Genomic DNA, 20363 nt, shown 5'->3' with positions numbered 1-20363 from the left:
CCCATAACACTTAGGAACAAGGGAAAGGAAGTAAATACGTTCGCTTTCTTAGACGCCGGCTCATCACTAACTTTGATCGAGGAACAAACTGCTGATGATCTCGGCCTAGAGGGACGCTCGAATCCTCTCAAACTCACCTGGACGCAAAACGTCACCAAACAATCAAACAGCAGGCAGGTACAAGTTACACTCGTCGGACCTTCAAAGAAACCATTTAACCTGAAGGGCGTAAGAACAATTGACAACCTCCAGCTACCAATTCAATCTCTAGACATGGATGCTATGAAAAAACAATACGATCATCTGAAAGACTAACCCATTGAAAGCTATACGGTAGCACGACCATCAATACTAATTGGTCTCGACAACGCGCATCTACTAATGCCTATGGACAGAAGAATGTTAGACGAGAATTCTCCGATGGCTATGAGAACCAAACTAGGATGGATTCTCTTTGGTAACCTCAAGTTGGATATCGCACAAGACTATGTCATGGCAATACAGGAAAATGACGAGATGCGAAACATGATGAAGCGGTATCTCAGCACAGAAGATTTTGGAGTCAAAACAGTCGAAAGCCTGCCAAAGGGTAAGGAGGACAAAAGAGTTGAAGAAATAATCAACGACACACTGAAATATCTAGGGAATAGAAACGAAATTGGAATGTTGTTCAGACAGGACGACGTCAAATTCCCTGACAGTTACCAAAACGCCTTAAGACGATTAACTCTGTCAGAGAAAATGCTTGCGAAAAATAAGGAGCTCAAGCAATGGGCCATCCTTAACTTTAAAGAATACGTTGCGAAAGGATATGCCAGAAAATTAACACCAGCAGAATTACTTACACCTACAAACAAAGTTTATTATCTACCACACTTTATCGTCATAAATGAAAACAAGAACAAGCCACGATTAGTGTTTGACGTCAAAGCAGAAGTTAAGGGTGTCTCATTAAACTCAACCCTTTTACCGGGGCCGGACGCCACGACATCGATCTTTGGAATATTACTACGTTTTAGAGAAGGAAACATAGCGATAAGCGGTGACATCCAGGAAATGTTTCATCAAGTGAGAATTCGTCCGGAGGATCAGCACGTACTACGCTTCTTATGGAGAGATTGTGATACATCAAAACCACCGGAAGTATACGTCATGATGGTTATGATATTTGGCGCCACCTGTTCACCGGCCTGCGCTCAAATAGTAAAAAACTTCAATGCGAAAAAAATTCGAAAAAACTCATCCCGCCGCAGCAACCGCTATTGTAAAACAACACTACGTCGACGATTACCTAGACAGCTTCCACACTCAAGATGAAGCAGTTCAAACAGTCAACGATGTTATAACAATCCACGAAAAGGGAGGTTTCTTCATAAGAAACTTCATATCAAACAAACGCGAGTTACTTCACTCACTCCCCGAAAACCGGTTAATGGATTCAAACAAGAAAGATATAACTGACAAAGAGTCTCACGTAGAAAGGGTCCTAGGGCTACACTGAAATACACAACACGATTATTTTAGTTACCAACTAAGGTTGGATAAACTAAATGCAGAAGCATTAAAAACGTTAAACACACCGACAAAAAGAGAAGTACTTTCAATCTAATAATTCCAAGAAGATGGGGAATCTAATAATTCCAAGAAGTCTTCACTCCACACGTTTGTAGATGCAAGTGAAAATGCGTTTGCCGTAGTAATTTACATAAAATGCGGAAATACCGTTAGCCTTGTGGCAGCTAAATCGAGAGTAGCACCTATTAAAACACTTTCAATACCACGATTAGAGTTGCAAGCAGCTGTGCTAGGCTCCCGGCTAGCAGAAACAATAGTAAATGAAATACGTCCGACAATATCAAAAAGAATATATTGGTCTGACTCGCAAACAGTTTTAGGATGGATTCGATCTGATCATCGTAAATATAAACCTTTCGTGGCTCACCGCATAGGAGAAATTCTAGATACAACAACCGTACAACAGTGGCGTTGGGTCCCATCGCTGCAAAACCCAGCTGACGAAGCAACGAAGGAAGTGAAAAGAAAATCTATTTGTATAAATGGACCTGGATTCCTGCATCTTCAGGAAAACAACTGGCCTACGCAAAAACCAATTGAAGAAACCTTAGAAGAATCTAAGGATATATTAGCACTACATATAACAACAGAAATACAGCAATATGATTTCATACGAGAAAACTCAAATTACTGGAAACTAGTTCAACACTTATGTATACTAAAGAAGTTTGTCAATTGGATCGCAGAAAGGAAACATTTCATACAAGCTATAAACAGAAATGATCGAGACATCGTCGAAAATACGCTTTACAAAAAGGCCCAATGGGAAGCATTTCCTGTTGAAATGATGGACCTAACTGAAAATAAACAACTAACCATGCAAGGTCCTTTATCAAGTCTACGACCAGTCCTGGACAAGAATGGCGTCATGCGTAGCAGAGGACGGTTAGAAAACTTATCTGCATTGAAAAACTCGGCCAGACAGTTAATAATCCTTCTTCAAAAACACCACATTACCCATTTCCTTGTGAGATCATACCATGAAAAATACCTTCATCACGGAGATGAAACAGTAATCGGGGCACTTCAAACCAAATGTTGGATTCTAGCAGTACGCGCCGTGCTGAAAAATGTTAAAACACACTGCCAACAATGCATCATCTGGAGAACGAAACCTAATCCACCACTGATGGCGGCGCTACCCGACTTTAGAGCAAAACCATATTTACATGCGTTCACACATACAGGTGTGGATTACTTCGGCCATTCGAAGTAAGAGTTTAAAGATCCATAGAAAAGCGCTGGGGAGTATTGTTCACCTGCTTGTCGAGCCGAGCAGCACACATTGAAATGGCCGAAAAATTAGATACCGACAGTTTCCTAACATGTTTCAAAAACTTTCAAAACAGAAGAGGAAAGGTGTCCCATATGTACAGCGATAACGGCACGAACTTTATAGGGCCTGGAATGAAATAAAAGAGCTACAAGCATGGGCGAATAAGATAAACACCACGATGGAGAAAGGACAATCGGCAGCACTCGAAATACAGTGGTCATTTAATCCACCCGCAGCACCACATTTCGGCGGTGCATGGGAACGTTTAGTAAAAATCAAAAAGACTTCCTTGAAACATATGTTTAAGAGTTGTAAAATGCCTACACCAGAACTACTAAGAGCCGGCTTCATCCAGGCAGAGTTTCTGCTAAATTCCAGACCGCTTACTCATATACCGCTCGAAACGTTCGACGATGAAGTTCTAACACCGTTTCACATGTTGATCGGACGAGCAGGGAAACATTGCACCAACAGTAGATAGATTTAATAAAGAACAATGGAAGCTAGCGCAACACTACGGACAACTCTTTTGGGATCGTTGGAAAACAGAATACCTCCCAACTCTAATAAAATGGACCGAGGAGATCATTCCACTTAAAGAAAACGATATCTTCATCATCACAGACAACAACGTACCAGCTGGTAGATGGTTGAAGGGGCGTATAATAAAAACATACCCCGATAAAGATGGTCAAGTCAGAAAGGCTGACATTCAAACGGAAAAGGGCGTTATAAAAGAGCAGCGACGAAAATAGCGGTTCTCGATGTTATACAGAAGGAGAAACCAGAAGGCGCTCAACATCTCACATCAAAGAGCATGCCAGAGCAACACGTCATGATCATACACAACGACGTTAGCATCAAGGACAACGTAATCAACAACAGCAATAACAGCAACAGCAATAACAACAACAACAAAAGCAACGACTCCAATCCAAGCAACGACAAGGTCATCAATACGAAACGTAAACTAGCGGACGAAAATTTCTCTAATTGGGGAAAGAGAAATAAACTGGATATCGATAAAATTAAGGAACTAAGAGACCAACATCTAAAAAAACATCCACCCCGAACTATACCAGAACGAAATAAGCGGATCAAACCATGCAGTTGGATTGAGGCACTCAGCACCACGTTGTTATCAATCATATCTCCAGCAACATCTCTAAGAATTCAGCCGATCAACAAGGACGGTCTTATATTTCACCATGAAGGAACGTGTATTGTACAAAGGGGACTATGGACCTCAGAAATAGAAACAAACATTAAACCTCTAGAAGATATAAAACACATTAAAGACATGCAAACAAATTTAGGAAATGCATTAAGTAAAATATCAAGAATAATCAAAGACGACACCATTATCGAATCAGCGATAGCAGTAGAGCAACAATGTGTAGTTGCCATCGAAGATATACAAACAATGTTTCAAGAAAGAATGAAACGCAGCAAAGGTATTTTTGGGTTTTTGAAAGATTTAGTATTCGGAGGTGACGATTTAGAAGACCAACTACAAATAATACATCATGAAGATAACCTAAAGTTACATCAGTTATCTAATCTCATTAATACATTAGACGAAAAAACAAACACTTTGAAAACACAACTCAGCAAAAAAATTCTTAGTATTCAGGGAAGGTTAGATCATTTAACAAACCAATATAATTCAAAAAGAGCTGATATTGCAGTGAAAAAGTTGTTGGAAACCATAGTGCTCGTTCGACAAATTACCGAAAGCACTTTAAATAAGTATAAATTAGTTTAACAAAATCCTATTCCAGAAACAGAGAGGCTACAAATACTTGCCAAAATAGAAGAGAAAATCCCACATGATTGTATGGTTCCAAAAGAACAATTTGCAAGCCATTATGAAATCACCTTAAAAAAAGATGCACTTCACATAATAATGAAAACAATTATTATAAATAGAGAGAAATTCGAACTATTCAGAATTATTCCAATCCCTAGAGTTTACAATAGATCCATCATAACGATAAATAATTCATTTATAGCGATCAATCACCAAGAACAATACTTTTATATTTCTAAAGATGTAACTAAACTTAATGAAAGTTATTATATGACTCATCAAAATACTTTTCTTACGGAACCAGATTGCATTGTAGCTGCCATGCTGCATAAACTACCAAGAGAAATGTGTAAAATTGAACAACTTGAAATCGATGACTTTGAAATCATAACATTGTCTGATCCTAATGTAGTATTATATTATGCCCAGAATCCACGAGAAATAATTATACATCGTGGTCAAACAACCACAACACCACCACATTACGCAGCAATAATTTACATGGAACCTGAATGCGAAATTCGTTCAAAAACAGTGTAACATACTTAAGCAATACTAGAGAATCAAAAAGTAGGAAGATTTTTTTCAAAGTTAAAAATGAAATTCCACACGAAATAGATGAAAAACAAATAGCCGCATATACAGACATAACTGATGACATTACAACCACATCAAGTGGCAAAATCCAACCAATAAGCAATCATCATTTGCTAACTCTAATTATCATGGTACTAACAACAATACTTTTAGCTATAATTTTTACTGTTCTATATTATATATTGCAAAAACAGAAAACCAGGAGACAACAAATTACACAATATCCACTACCTTAACCCAGAAAAAGGAAACCATGGCCAAAACCAATTATGAGAATAAATGAAGATGCATTATAATATTTATCACGACAGATGTTAAGGTGGCTAAACTTTTCAGTTACGGGGGCCGGAATGTTACTGCCGTGATAAAATTAAATTCCATAACCCGCGCGAGCAGCGCCAATAAACTTAAAACGTAAATGAACAGAAGATCAAATTTCAATCGAATGCTCCCGCAGGTGGCATGTAGTAGCCATGCACTCACAGGTAGAACGATTGGCAACAAAATAGTAATTACGTAGGGTCAGCGTTTTGAGGCAGGTGGCTAACGCTGCCGTACTTTAAAGACTGTATTATACATTGACTTGTAAATATTGAATTGTAAGCGTAAAATTAGTATATAAGGAAATTTTGATTGAATAAAATCGAAGTTTATGGTTAGTCTGAATTTGATCGTTTCATTGGACGGACCGAACCTTCCTATATTACTAAGTGATTACTCTTTGATTTCTCTTCAAGAAGCATAGACCTCCACATTAGCGAGGACACTAGCTAGAAGACTTAATCAGGCCAGAGTGATCCTTAATGATATACAGAAAATCCTTTAGAACGTAACCTATTTCCCTCTTCCAGACGCATAGGCCTTCGCTGTAGTAAGGCAACTAGCAGGAAACGGGAAAGGCCAGGTAGTCGTTGCTAACAGGAGTCTTGGTCCGCCTTGATTATCGGTTCCGCTCGCGTATTTAACTGTCGTTCGGTGACAAAGCCTTGTTAACCCGTACCTTCGCCCGGGGAGGCCGCGTAACGCGAATAACATTTATCGTTGCAGTCTTTACTAATTGTCAGTAATAATTATAGAAAAAATAAACGAAAGTCCAAAATAAGGAACATTAAAAAACCGTTTAAAACTATTACGGTGCAATAATTCATGCATAAAAAACAATGCAATTTACACCCTACTACCATTAAAATTAATAGCTCTCTTTAATTTACACACCAGCGCAGTCAAACCGAACAATTTTCTTATCTACAACGCCACCCGATTGCACTAACGACTGATCTTGCGGCATGAATGAGCGTCTGGCGCCACGCTGTCTGGCAGCGTTGTTGGTGATCGCCTTTACTTTTCCCATTGCCGCTCAAGCGATGGCAGACGGCGTCCCACCGACCAGTACGTCAGTGGAAGCGATAGCAACGACGACGACACAAGGCGCCGACGATTATCAAGAGTATGACGATTCGGTTACGCTGCCGACTGCAGATCGCTCGGAGACTTTGGGAAACGGCAGTAGAACAACGCTGCCGCACAGTGCAGTAGAACTTCCGGTGTACAGCAGCGGTGCTTCAATGGAGGATCTTACCGTAAGCAACGAGATACTAAAGAACGAAAACTCGGTTATCAAGCAAAAAGTTGACCGACTGAGTGGTGTCTTCAAGAAGAATGTGGAAAAAATAAAAACCAAACACAAACGGGTGGACATTGTATTTCTGATCGACGCCAGTTCCAGCGTTGGTAGAGCAAACTTTCTTAGTGAAATTAAGTTTGCCAAGAAGCTTCTGTCCGATTTTAACGTTAGTTACAATTATACACGCGTTGCAGTGGTTACGTTCAGTTCACAGAAGAAAATCGTAAGTAGGTAGATAAATAAGTACATTTCATATAACGATAACGATCCTTTTTTGAAACACAGCTTCGGCATGTTGATCAAATTTCGCAATCCATTGAGGACAACGATAAATGCCTGCTTCTCAATTATCAAATACCAAAGATCGAATTTAGCGGGGGCGGAACCTTCACCTACGGGGCACTAAAGGAAGCGGAAAGTATTTTTAAACTCGCACGAGCGGATAGTAAGAAAATCATTTTTCTCATTACCGATGGATTCTCCAACGGGCGGGATCCGATTCCGCTAGCGAAAGCTCTCAAACGCAATAACGTGTCTATATATTCGATCGGCATTCAAAGTGGAAATCTTGCCGAACTTTATAATATATCGAGTTCACCAGGAGAAAATTATAGTTATCTACTGGATAGTTTCAACCATTTTGAAACTCTCGCCCGTAAAGCTTTGCACAGTGATTACAAGAGCGGAGAAAATACAGCAGTTAATTCCAGCCTGTGCGGTGTGCTATGTTCTGACGATTCGAAATATCTCAATACTAATTACGTCGGTTGTTGTGACAGAAACGCTACTTGCAGCTGTAGTACAAGCTCCGGTCATTATTCATGCGTTTGTCAACCGGGTTACTTCGGGCTTGGCTTACATGGTTCGTGTAAACCTTGCCCCAACGGTACATACTGGGATGACCAAAGCCAATGTAAAAGTTGTCCGGATGTAAATCATGTCACTCTGACACATCCTGCAAAAAGCGTGACAGATTGTGTTTGTAAGAACGGTTACAAAGCGGATGAAGGTGGGCGTTGCGAAGTCATTACTTGCCCTGAGCTCACTCCCCCAGAGAATGGTTACTTCGTGAAACAGCCTCATGCGTGTGGCCAGGTTTTAAACGCTGCCTGTGGAACAAGATGCCAGTCAGGTTACCAACTAGTGGGAGACAGTATACGACTCTGCCAAGAAAACGGCTCCTGGTCTGGAAATGATCCTAAATGTGTTCGTAAGTAGACATAAACTGTTGTTATAATTATTAACTTTATTGACGTTTCTTATATCTAGTGAAAACCTGTCCGGCCCTCAAGATTCCGTATTATGGTATAGTTGTGTGTAAGAATACGGATCTAAATTTGTTTTTCGATTATTCACCGAGAAACAAGTCGTTTATTGTGAACTACAGCATGTCAGTTGATCGATCAACCGAGCGCATGCCTATTGATACGGACTGTACGAGCAAGTGTGGTCACGGGTTCTACCTTGTTGGATCAAGTAGTAGAAATTGTTTGCCGCTCGGCAAGTGGGATGGTCTAGAATCTTCTTGCAAACGTAAGTACGATTAATTTCATGTCTTTACTAGGGTACTGCCTTTTCTTTTCTTCACCGCAAGTTTTTCATAGGTTATATTAATTCGTCTTACTAACGTCTCATATATTTGCAGAAATTCTTTGCCCGCCGCTACCCAAAATACCATTCGGTGAATATGATCCCACAGACTGCGCTGAACAGAAGTCAGCGCACGGTTCAAATTGCACCTTAATTTGCAACTTCGGTTTCGAGCTGAAGGGCGGGCCATCCACAAAATCCTGTGGAGGTAAACGGAACGGTGTTTGGACCCATAAAATAAAAACACCACGCTGCGTCGATGTTACCCCTCCGCATCTAATGTGTCCGAATAACTACACACTTCTAATGCATGACGATTTTAACTATTCCATAGTTAAACGACTAAACCGACCCTATGTTTTCGACAACGGAGGCGACAATTTTACGCTCTGGTCAAAACCAGCAATCAAGGAACAGGGTACCAAGCTTTACAATGGAACACATTTGTTCACTTACGTTGCGGTTGATTCGTTCAAAAATAAAGCAAAATGTAACTTCACGGTGACAATTATCGATCGAACCGTTCCTGTTTTTGAAAACTGCTACGACCCACCAGTGTTCTACATCACATCACAGAAGAATAATAACGAAAGCTATCTGGAGTGGGATGAACCAACGGTGTACGATAATTCAAATGAAAATGTAACCGTAACTGCAAGTATGGCATTCGGGTACTATGACGTTGGAAGCTATCAAGCAATCTATCGAGCAGAGGATAGTTCCAAAAATGTAGCAGAATGTCTGCTCAATATCACAGTTAAAGAATTGAAATGTGGCAATTTACATTCCCCTCCGAACGGACAAACGGTCTGTGCAAAGAACGCCTCTCACACATGGTGCGAAATAACATGTGACCTCGAATACACCTTCCACGATCGTGAAAATAATACCCTAACCTTATTTTGTGACAATCGCAACCCAAAGTGGACCAACGAAAGTGTCCCGGAATGTACGACCCTGGAGAATCCTACGGCCGTCGAAGAAATCATAACCATCAGCCTGGGAACGGATTCTGAAACTCTTTGTGATAACGAGAGCGCAAAATCTGAAGTCGAAAATATGCTGCTAAACAACATGAAGGATCAGCTATGCGGAACGCAAATCGATTGTACAATTACCACTGCTATACCTGCTTGTGAAAATGTCGACGAACCGGACGGAAAATCCAAGTATCACCTTGTTAAAAGAGAAGCTACTGGTAATCTCCGGACCAGGCCAAAACGACCACCAGGGAAACGGGATGATAAGGCAACGATCAAAATAAATGTTTACACAAAGCTGTCAAAGCGGCTCGGGTTGTGGAAGTACGACGGTAAAAAGTCGGACAATATCAAGGTATGTGGTGAGATGTATAATTACCTTATCTACGTTATTTGAAAGCTTTTAAGATATGACCCGAATTATAGCGCTCCATATTTTTTTGAATTCTACTGGTCTTCGATAGTATCGTACGGGCAGTCCTTAATATTTTCTTATTCTAGATTTTAAAGTAGTCCTAGTTACATCAAACTATTAATAATTAGACATAACAATAAATATTTACACGACAATACATTTAGATTGGAATGTTGAGCAAGGATAAACGATTGAAAACTAGGTACCGTTAGCGGGCGCGAGATTGTGCCATACAAACACATTGTTTGTCAGCCATCCCATTGCGGTCAGAAGATCAATCTTTCTTGAATAAGTTCTCCCGAATAATTCACCAAGAAAGACTAGTCTTCTGACCAGGAAGCGATGGCTGCCCGATTAAAACGATTATAATAAACGGGTAACAAAAATATATCTAAACCTGATAGAAGTAACATAGCCTGTAATATTCTTGTTATGCCGGAATGATAAAAAGTACATAATTCTATCAAATTCAGTTCATCTTTCACTTTAATGTTCAAAAGTGTGTTTTTAAAGCATATTATTAAATTAACAAAATATTGTACATTCTAACTTATTCTGATCTTTTTCTGCCTAAAACCTTACAAAACTTGCTATAATTTGTAATATTCAGTAAGTAATTTAGATAGGAATTTTGATATTTTAACTATTAACGAGACTAAGTTTTGAAAACAAGTTGATACAAAAAGTTCGTAACAAAATATCAAGATTTGTTATAATTCTGGTATTTTTGACTGATCGGGTGACAAGTCACAGGTTGGATGGCACAATTTTCCCAATTTTTTTGTCCCCACTGGCACAGCCCCGGTAGCAGAAGGGACCGTTAGTTCCGTAGTGTAACCAGAAGAATAGTCGTCCGATGGGCACTCGTAGATTACCATTTATTCGTGTTGGGGATTGAGGGCAAATTCTTCAACAACGCACCGACTAACGATAGACCTTATGACGTCGAGGACAAGTTCTATGATAAGCTAGAGCGGACTTATAGCGAGTGTCCAAGACACAGTGGCGTAGCTACGGTATGGTGGGCCTGGTGCGGTAACAAAAACGTGGGCCCCCAATGAAAATGACTGGGCAGTTTTTACTTCCATAAAAGCAATTAAGACAAACAAAAAACTTAGATTTTTCTACTTATTTATTCCGTTGTCCGCAAAATCAATAATTAGGCATTTAGATACTCATTTTCCGAGCCGTTTGGTTGGCAAAATGAGAAATTACAGATCCAAAATCAATGGAATCAGTGATTTCACGTTCGATTGATAAAATGGCAAGGTTTGTTAATCTCAAGTTACTCATCGTTGACCTCAAATAGTTCTTGTTCAACTTTAACTTAGAGAAACTTGATCAACTTTAACTTAGAGCCAACTGTTTTCAGGTGCATATAGTCTCGCGTGAACGCAGATTATTTCCCTCGCTCTGTTTCATGTTTTCAAGTTAGCCACACAGAAACACAGATAGACAGCGTTTTCCAGACTTGGTAAAAGCACCGCTCCGAGCCGCTCGGTGACATCGCCAAATTATAGACACCAAGCACCACGAGCGTATTATCGTCTTATGTGACATTCGTAGCAAGCACCAGCTCGGCGCAAGAGCTAAAAAAGCTACGAATGCAGTGCGAGAATCTTGTGTTCGTCACCTGGAGGCACGTTGAGCGTTTTTTTTTCTTTTCGTTTTGTTTTGATCCGTGAAGAGATATTTGCTGTATGATGCTTTTCTTAATTTGTTGCACCCCAAGCTGAAGACCAAAGCACCTAGCCGAGTGCGTGTGAGTTATGAAGCTAGAGCTACAATCAAGCTCTGCTTGAGATGCTGTGCGTACTTTAACAAGTTTGATTAGGAATTTTGTAATATTTTTTTAAATATAAACTCGTTTTTTGAATAAAGATTGATGATTTTGCTTCCTGAAACGACGGAAAGTATCAAAATAGTGTCTTGATTATATTCCACTGTATTTTCTGGCTGAAGGCTCAAACATATGAAGCAATTTAAACCTCATATTACAGGGAATATTTACCGAAACGCATGCTTTCTTTAAACGAAACAAACGAACTCAAGTAATTGCAACTGTTGCAAAAGTTGTAAAAAATTTTCACTGTTCAATGTTCTTTTGAAACTTTTACACAGAGCATTATTTTACTGCTTCATTACATTAAATTTCATTTCATTGAATTCATGACATTTAATTTCAAAAACAGCACAAATGTATAGTCACTCACTCACCCGCATGCGTCGTCAGCGTTCACCCTCTGCACTAGCTGTAAGGTGTAGTATACATAGCAAAGATAAGGAGAGTATAAGGAGACGGAGATGCCACGAAGCAAAAAAAGCAAGCGAAATGATTCGGGGCTGCACCGTGCGCTCTATGTAACTTTAGAAAAACACCAACGAAGAGATATCCGCTCTGTGGTGGTTTTCTTCATTCTTCGTGGGTCGAATCATCGACCGAAGCACCCAGCTCAAGTGCGTGATACCTAGCAAGCAAGAGCTCAAGTTTTGTTCCGCCTCTAGTGCGGTGCGTGCTTTACCAAGTCTGGTTTTCAGCATTGCAATAAATTGCTCCTTCGTTGCGTGTTTCAACGTTGCATCGAATGTTTTTTGCGATCGCAAAACATTCAACTTCGGCATCAGTCGAATCACGAATCATGGTAAAAATGAACATCGGTATTACGTATACTTTGTCCGTGTGGATCACGAGAGCAGAGTGGCGAGCACAGATACATGAGGTTAAGTTCAGATGGGCATGATGACCGGTTCGGTGTTCACAAGATTTTGGGGCCCCCTTGAGTGGTGGGCCTGGTGCGGACCGCACCAACCGCACCCCCCTAGCTACGCTACTGCCAAGACACGACGTGGAAGTCGTTACCTTTATTCGTCGACCAATAAGAACGGATTGCGGCTGATTAACTTTGCCGCGGCCAGAGGAAAGGCCTGTAGCACCTAATTGTCACGGTTAAATATTCGGAAGCATACTTGGAGGCACCCAAATAGAGAGGCTTCTTCCAGACCGATCATGCCAGGAATGACGATCGACACTTTTCGGCTAGGAATGACGATCGACACTTTTCGGCTGGCGAGGCGCCGGGATTGCACAGGAATACGCGCAGCAGCTGGAGGAAGCGTTGCTCAGGGAAGAGTGGCATGGCACAGCTACTCTTGAAGATGCTGGAGAACCACCCGAACCGCCATAGGTACCAATGCTGTAGCGCTACTAGACGCACGGGCTCGGAATCATAGAAATGACTAGTTTGACGGCGAGCGCAAACAGTTAGTCGAGGAGAAGAGCGCAACACGGACGAGAATGTTGCAACACCGTACGAGAGCTAACGTGGCACGATAAATACGTCCACGGTTCAACTAAAACTCTGTCCTTCGAAGGAAGAAGCGCCAGCAAGAGAAGAGCTTCACCAAGCTAACGACACTCGGGAGTTCTACGAGAAGTAACACTACGTGCCGCAAGCCGATATGTGCAGGAGCTTGGACAGCGACCTCTTTACGGACGGAAAATGAGGTGATCAAAAGGTGAAGGCAATACTTCGATGCTGTCTACGCCGAATTTCAAATAGGGGGGGGCAAGCTCTTCAAAATTTTATAAGTAAAAAAATGGTACACTAAGGTCGCTTTTTACGCGGCTTATTTTTACGGGGATTCCGAAATTTACGCGTTTTTTTTACGCGGATTTCGAAATTTACGCTTTTTCTACGCGGATTCCGGAATTTACGCGCACGTATCCCCCGCGTAAAAAGCGACTTAAGTGTGTTTTGAAAAATAGAAATGAATACTTGTCTTTAGTGATTGTTACATCAAGGCAACCAGTGAAAAGTTGTCCTTGACATTAGAGTCGACGAAGAAAACGGAGTTACGTTCGGACGTTGTTGTTTAACCGCTACCAGGACCTCTTCGAGAACGATGCAGGCCAGCTGAATGATGTGGCGAAGGTACGTTTGCTTCTCCGGAAGCTGGACACCCATTCGCATAGCCGCTATCTCAACTACATCCTGTCAAAGCTTCCCAAGGACGTGAAGATTGAAGACACAGTCAAGATTCTCAATAAAATCTTCGGGCATCAAACGTCAGACGTTCCGGAAGCGGTTCATGTGTCTTTTCACGATTGTTTTTGACCATCTGCCGATGAACACTCAGCAAGCAGAGAGCACTCAACCGCTGTTCAAATATTGTTGACCTCAGTCAGGTTTTCACCCGACGTAATGTGCTGAACGAGCGTTAAATCGTGCATGTTTCCATGGTACAGCAAGTGCAATTTTAACGGCTTTCTCAGTCGCAGGGAAGAAAAAACGGGTTTCAGCTAGCAGGTCTATAAGATCCAACTCTTCCAAGTTCTTACGGTCTGCTCTCATACTGCTGCAATGTTAATACAAAACTTCCACCTCTCCAACAAAATTGTCAACTTCATGAAAAATACGAAATTTTCGGTTTTGCGCGTGAACTCTTCCAACGACATGCGTATTACGTTAGCGGGATGCAGCAAGGACAACGCGTAGGCAGGTGCACTATCTTCGTCGAACCGTGTTTCCAGTGAGGTTACAAGAGAATCAAAGTAAGGAATTGTCACAGCCAGAGCCTGACAAAGTCATTTTCAATTGACAATTATCAGGTTATAGTGACGCTTTGACCCGTCGCTTTCAATTGAAAAGCTTTTGTATCGTTTTCGAGCACTTCGTGAGTCACATGACACACAGTCGAAAGCTCTTGCTGTGATTCTGACAACTGAATGGCCTTCAATTGATACAAACGCTTTTCAATTGAGAGTGGAGATTATCACTATCACTCTCACATGACGAATCTCAATTGAAAATGGCAATGAGCGCTGACGGAGACAGAAGGCTTCCATACAGTATATATATAGGAAAGAGAAAGGGAATATTGATCGGAACTTGCGTAACGTATTTATTGGATGCCACTGCCGTTCTAACTACGGCCTGTGGTATTAGAAAACTACCATTAAACGACGCGATGCGGTGCTAATTTCAATTGAGACGCTGAAGGAAAGAAAAGAGTCTCTCCCTCCGTCACTCTCTCCGTCGATTGAAATAGTCATTAGTTTCATTTGAAATGATCCGAAGGAAGAAAGAGGGAAAGAGAGAAAGAAGTGATTCGTTGATAGTAGCCGAAAGGTATCAAGGGAAAATGACACTGTTCGAATCGAAATGACAGCGCGAGTATATCAGTTTCATTGTTTTGTTTCGAAATTGTAGAGCCCTGGTCACAGCTCGATTCCAATACTCCAAGCTAGTTGATGCAGGCGGATTTGCCCGGTACTTTTGCCGCTGCAATATCCTTGGTGGATCAACTGAAAAACCTGTGCAATTCCACACAACATAGCGCAAGCATTTCAATCAATTATTTTTGATCTGGCTGATACTTTACACCGATAATTCTATGGGCTAAAGATGTCGTTTTGTGCTGAGTCTGAACGGCGATGCAGTCGAGCGCGAGGACGATATGGCGACTGATTTTGGTGCACGAGCAGAAGACAACAGGATTCCAGCCCCCGATCTCCTAAAGATGAAGGAGGAGATCGGCCGGTTGAAAATCAAGGATGCTGGAGTGGACCAACTTCCCAGCGTGCTTTTGAAATACAGCCGCCTACAAGGTACTCTCCCAAATACTATGCCGTCGACTATCACCATTTAGGAAGCAGTTCGTGGGGCACTACCAGCCGGGATTCATGGGTATCCGCGCCTCCACGGATCAGATATTCGCGATTCAGCAGGTTATGGAGAAATGCCGCGAATACAGCGTGTCCACATATCATCTATTCATCGATTACAAATCGACATACGACACAATTGATCGAGACCAGCTATGGCAAATTGTGCACGAATACGGATTTCCGGACAAACTAATGCGGTTGGTCGAAGCGACGATGGATCGAGTGATGTGTGTAGTTCGAGTATCAGGGGCACTCTTGAACCCCCTTGAAACTCGAAGAGGTTTAAGGTAAGGTGATGGTCGCTCGTGCCTGCTATTTAATATTGCCTTGTAAGGTGTTAGAAAGATTGCGGATATATACATCGGACTAAAGGCCGAACCCAAACGGATTGGGCTGGTCATCAATGCAACAAAGACGAAGTACATGAAAGGAAGGGGTTCACGAGAAGACATTGCTATCCTTCCACCCCGAGTTTAAGTTGGTGGTAATGGAATCGAGGTGGTCAACGATTTCGTATACCTGGGCTCACTGGTTATTGCCGACAACGATACCAGCAGAGAAACTCATCGGCGCATTATGGTGGAAAATCGCGCATACTTTGGTCTCCGGAGGACGCTTCGATCGAGTAAAATTTTCAGTCGAAGCAAGTCGACTATCTACAGGACACTGATCAGACTGGTAGCCCTCTACAGCCATTAGATACGGACTACGTGGAGGACCAATGCACCCTTGCGGTTTTCGAGCGAAAGGTGTTGCATATCATCTTCGGTGGAATGCAGATGGAGAACGGAGCGTGGAGAATGCGAATGAACCACGAACTGCAGGAGTTGCTTGGGGAGCCATCTGGTGAACTGCAGCCAGGGCTGGCGTTTCATGTGGGTAGTATGGGTAGTAGTACCCACTCGGAAAATATCCATGTGGGTACTTACCCACACGGAACTATCGGACAAAATAAAAAAATATGTATTGTTGCGAGGGACAGATTTTTTGATGGATATCGTTTAGCGAGAGGTTATAAATCTACAGATTTATGTACAGTTATAACGTTTCTTAGAGAAAAGGCTTATTTTTTTAATTGTTTCATTTACGATAGAGAGGTTTATTTACGATAGAGTTCCAAAGTTTTTTTTCTCGTAAAAATTTCCCATGCCGAATTTGAGCTCAATCGGACTTCGGGAAGTAGAGCCTCAAGCGGTCAAAGTTACAGTTTTTTAATCGATGAAAGAAATGTTCGAGCTGGAAGTGTTTCATGTGTGTTCTGGTGTAGCTCGAAATTTTGTTTTTAAAACAAATCTTTATGAAACAACATCAGATCTCGATGTTCATGCGTTTCTGAGAGATTTGCTATCAGAAAAATTTAATTTCGGAAACTTCAAGATCTACACTTGTGCATTTTTAGGGTGGTCAAAAATGTAAGTCTTCCACGACCGTAAGTGAAACCTTATCAGAAATTTGATTAAGTTTTAATTTTGGATGTAGACTTTTTTCGAGAAGACAAAATTGCTGAGCCCTAACGTTTGCATTAAAAAATGCTAAAAAAATACCATTTTTTCATGAGTTTACCTTTACACGGACTGACGAAATTACCCATGCAGCATCAATTGTAGTAACTCATGAGTCAGCAGAAAAAAATTGAATCGAACTCTAACCGTGATGGCGAAAACAGTGAAGCTACTCCGTTTAGAAGTGTGCGCGGTTAAAGAACGTTACCCCGCCGCGTCGAAAACAGACATCGTACGGAAAAGGGACGCCGGTTACGCCCTTTCCGGTATCTACATCTTGGCACTGTTGGACTACAATCAGAGCATCGAAAGAAAGACCGGTTCCGGACGGCCGACGACCCTGAGCGACAAGAAGCTCTAAAGAATGCTGAAGAGGAAGACCGAGGGGAAAGTGGCTACATTGCTGCGTACGCTTGATCGGGAGGTCGGTTCAACCGTCCAAACAGTGGAAAAGTACCTGGCGAACATGGACATCAGAAAGCGGCATTCCCGTCCAATGGTCTCGAAGCTGCAGCCGATGACGCAGTGTCAGCGGCTGAATAAGATGGTCGAGTCGATTTTACCGGCGAATCGCGACGTGATGGTGGTGGTCAATGCCGAGACCTATCTCACCCTGGATGGCAACGACTTCGCCCACAAAGGAAGTGAGCTCTGAGATGAAATTCATTTCACACACCAAGTTCTTGAAGAAGGTGCTAATGTAGCTGACAATCAGCGAGAAACTCCGTTCTGGTCGTGAACGGGAAAATTTATAGTACAAAGTGCCCGGTTCGGTCGTTCATCAAAAAATACCATAGCGTCCTCGCGGTGCTCTGGCCGGACCTGGTGTCGGCCACTACTCGAAGCAATCGTTGGAGGAGATGAAGCGGCTGAAAATCGATGCGGTTCCCAGGTCGGCCAACCCACCCAATGTTCCCCAGCTGCGTCCCATCTAGAGTTTCTAGACAACCAGAAGCGTAAGACCTACTTCAACAATTTTGACGCGAAAGGTGAGAAGGATTTGATAAATAAAACGTAAAAAATGAACTCAAAAACATGCCTACACGCATGTTTTCGTCCACCATGGCGAATGTTCCGATAAACTCTCGGAAGGCCACTCGCAAGGGCGTGGATTGCTTTCGCAAATGAACCTATATAATTACTTTCCATGGGAAATTCATGGGAAACATTACTACTAAACGAAAATCGAAAATCTAATATCTCTTGAACATTTCTTTGGCACACTTTTGTTAATGCACTGTCGATTTTTCGTAAAATTATGTTCAGGTATCAGTAGGTCGCCCCCTCGGCTACGCCTTTGTCGCCCATGAGCCTTCCCTATTTCTTACTACCCACTCGGGAAAATAACATGACGCCGGCCCTGACTGCAGCCATGGATAGCCGTTTTCGTCCATCCATAGGTCTTTTCGGTCGATAGTGTCATATGCGGCATTGAAGTCGATGAATAGGTGGTGCGTCGGGGTTCTCTATCTACAGCATTTCTAGAGGATCTGCCGTATGGAAAAGATTTGGTCCATCGTAGACCGTCTTTCCACCAGGCCACCCCGACAACTTCAAATAAATCTGTTGGCTAGCGGTGAGAGCCAGCGGGAAACAATTTGGGAAAGCACTTCGTAGGCGGCGTTCAGGACGGTGATTTGTCGTCTTTCTCATAGATAGGGCAGATAATCTCATCCTTCCACTCCTCCTGTAGCTATTCTATTCTGTGGTTAGCTTTTCTGGGCCTATCTTTATAAGCTTCGCTTCGAGGCCATCCTTCCCATCCGGTTTATTATTTTTTAGCTGCTTGGTGGTATCCCCCAGATGGTCTCGAGGTGCGATGCTGTCCTAACAAGCCAGTCGTCGTAGGTTCGAGTCTCGGCTCGGGAGAGACTGTTAGTGTAGTTAGTGTAGTCAGTAGGGTAGTAGCGCTAACCCCGAAATTGACCTGTACACTAAACATTCGGCTGCGAAGTCTGTGTATAAAAAACAGAAGGTCAAGTTCCGAATCGGAATGTAGCACCAAGGCTTTGCTTTGATGGCATCCTTAACTTCGCCTATTATTGGGGCTGGCACCTCTTCTATGTTTGTCGCACCGACGGGATCGTTTTCTCCACCGCCATGGTCCTCTGCCTGGGCGCCATTCAGGTGTTCGTCGAAGTGCTACCTCCACTTTTCGGTCACCTCACGATCGTCCGTCAGCAAACTACCATATTTATCGCAGAACATTTCGGCTCGCGGCACCAAATCTCTGCGAGATGCGTTTCTGGTAGAACTTTCGCGTTTTCTGAGAATGATGCAGCTGTTCCAGCTCTGCATTCTCTTCCTTTTCCAGGCGGCTCCATTAGCTGCTTAAAATTAGTTTCCTACCCTACCAGGAGTCATATTTTCACAACGGATACGCGTCAAAACATAAAGAGATATGCGAACGCTAGAGTACGATGAGCAAGTACTCGCCAACGCAGAGACCAGTTATGCGTGAAACTACATGCGGAATTTCTCTAAAACAGTCAACAATGTTAGAAGTAGGAACTTCTCTGGTGTTCTGGTTAACCAAAGACGGCAACCTGCTTATACTTACTGATGAACCAGTTAGGTGGAGGGGCATTTCCAGACACTGCTGAATGAAGAGGATAGAGAAGAGTGAAACAGGAATGATAACAGTATGAGAATTAATCGCGAGGGACGAACACAGCACAGTCAGAGGTTAGGGAACATTCGTATAAACGCGAAAATTGACAATTTTCAATTCCCCGCACCCCCACGTAACGCAATTTTGCATGGTTGCCTCGCCCAGTGAAACATGACAGCTGTATTGCGGAAACCCGGAACAGAGCAAAATTCGTTCCGAGATACCAGTAATGTTCTTGCTGACCTCGGTATCAACAGTGTTTAACGATATATTCGGCAAACATTATAGACGAGATTCGTCAAGCTTAGTTTTTTTTAGCAAAGTCTCAGCAAAATGATCTGACGACATTCGGTGACCGGTTTTTTTTTTGCTGAAATATCGGTTTAACCCCAAGTTGCCGAGTCAACTCGGATGTTTTTTTAGCCGAGCTCGAGAACCAGTTTTAAGTGTGTATTATAATGTTCTATTGAAAAACACAATTTTCTCCAGTTACTTATATAAAACTTATTACAATTCCAGAAAATTAAAACCGAGTTACAAAACATCAACAACAACGATAAACTTCGAAGGAGACTTGGCGAATTGAACATGGATTTAAGCGTATTGAAACTGGATGAATCGATTCGTTGCCCCAACGGTAGTGTTGCTAAGAAACTTGTTTGCGGTAAGTTAATCAATCCGGAGACTAAAGCTAGACTAAATGAATAATAAAAAA

The 20363-nt window shown here is 42.1% G+C and overlaps 1 protein-coding gene across 5 annotated transcripts in view; it reads left to right on the top strand.

Annotated features, from left to right (window-relative positions):
* Positions 1-20363, top strand: part of LOC129717679 (sushi, von Willebrand factor type A, EGF and pentraxin domain-containing protein 1-like) — a 40825-nt gene that overhangs the window by 16648 nt on the left and 3814 nt on the right. For 3 of the 5 annotated variants that reach the window (XM_055667762.1, XM_055667765.1, XM_055667763.1), the window contains exons 2-6: positions 6477-7105; positions 7168-8092; positions 8152-8415; positions 8528-9807; positions 20168-20312. In XM_055667762.1, coding sequence (XP_055523737.1) covers positions 6545-7105; positions 7168-8092; positions 8152-8415; positions 8528-9807; positions 20168-20312 — 3175 coding nt within the window. In that variant the 5' untranslated portion in view covers positions 6477-6544. Of the gene's footprint in view, positions 1-6099; positions 6318-6476; positions 7106-7167; positions 8093-8151; positions 8416-8527; positions 9808-20167; positions 20313-20363 lie in introns of those variants that run through there. The other 2 variants (XM_055667764.1, XM_055667766.1) reach the window with 2 other exon arrangements.

This window comes from Wyeomyia smithii, chromosome 1, assembly GCF_029784165.1.
Source record: "Wyeomyia smithii strain HCP4-BCI-WySm-NY-G18 chromosome 1, ASM2978416v1, whole genome shotgun sequence".
Lineage (NCBI taxonomy): Eukaryota > Metazoa > Arthropoda > Insecta > Diptera > Culicidae > Wyeomyia > Wyeomyia smithii.
Note: the sequence above shows the minus strand (reverse complement) of the source record. Positions and strands in the feature narration are given on the sequence as shown.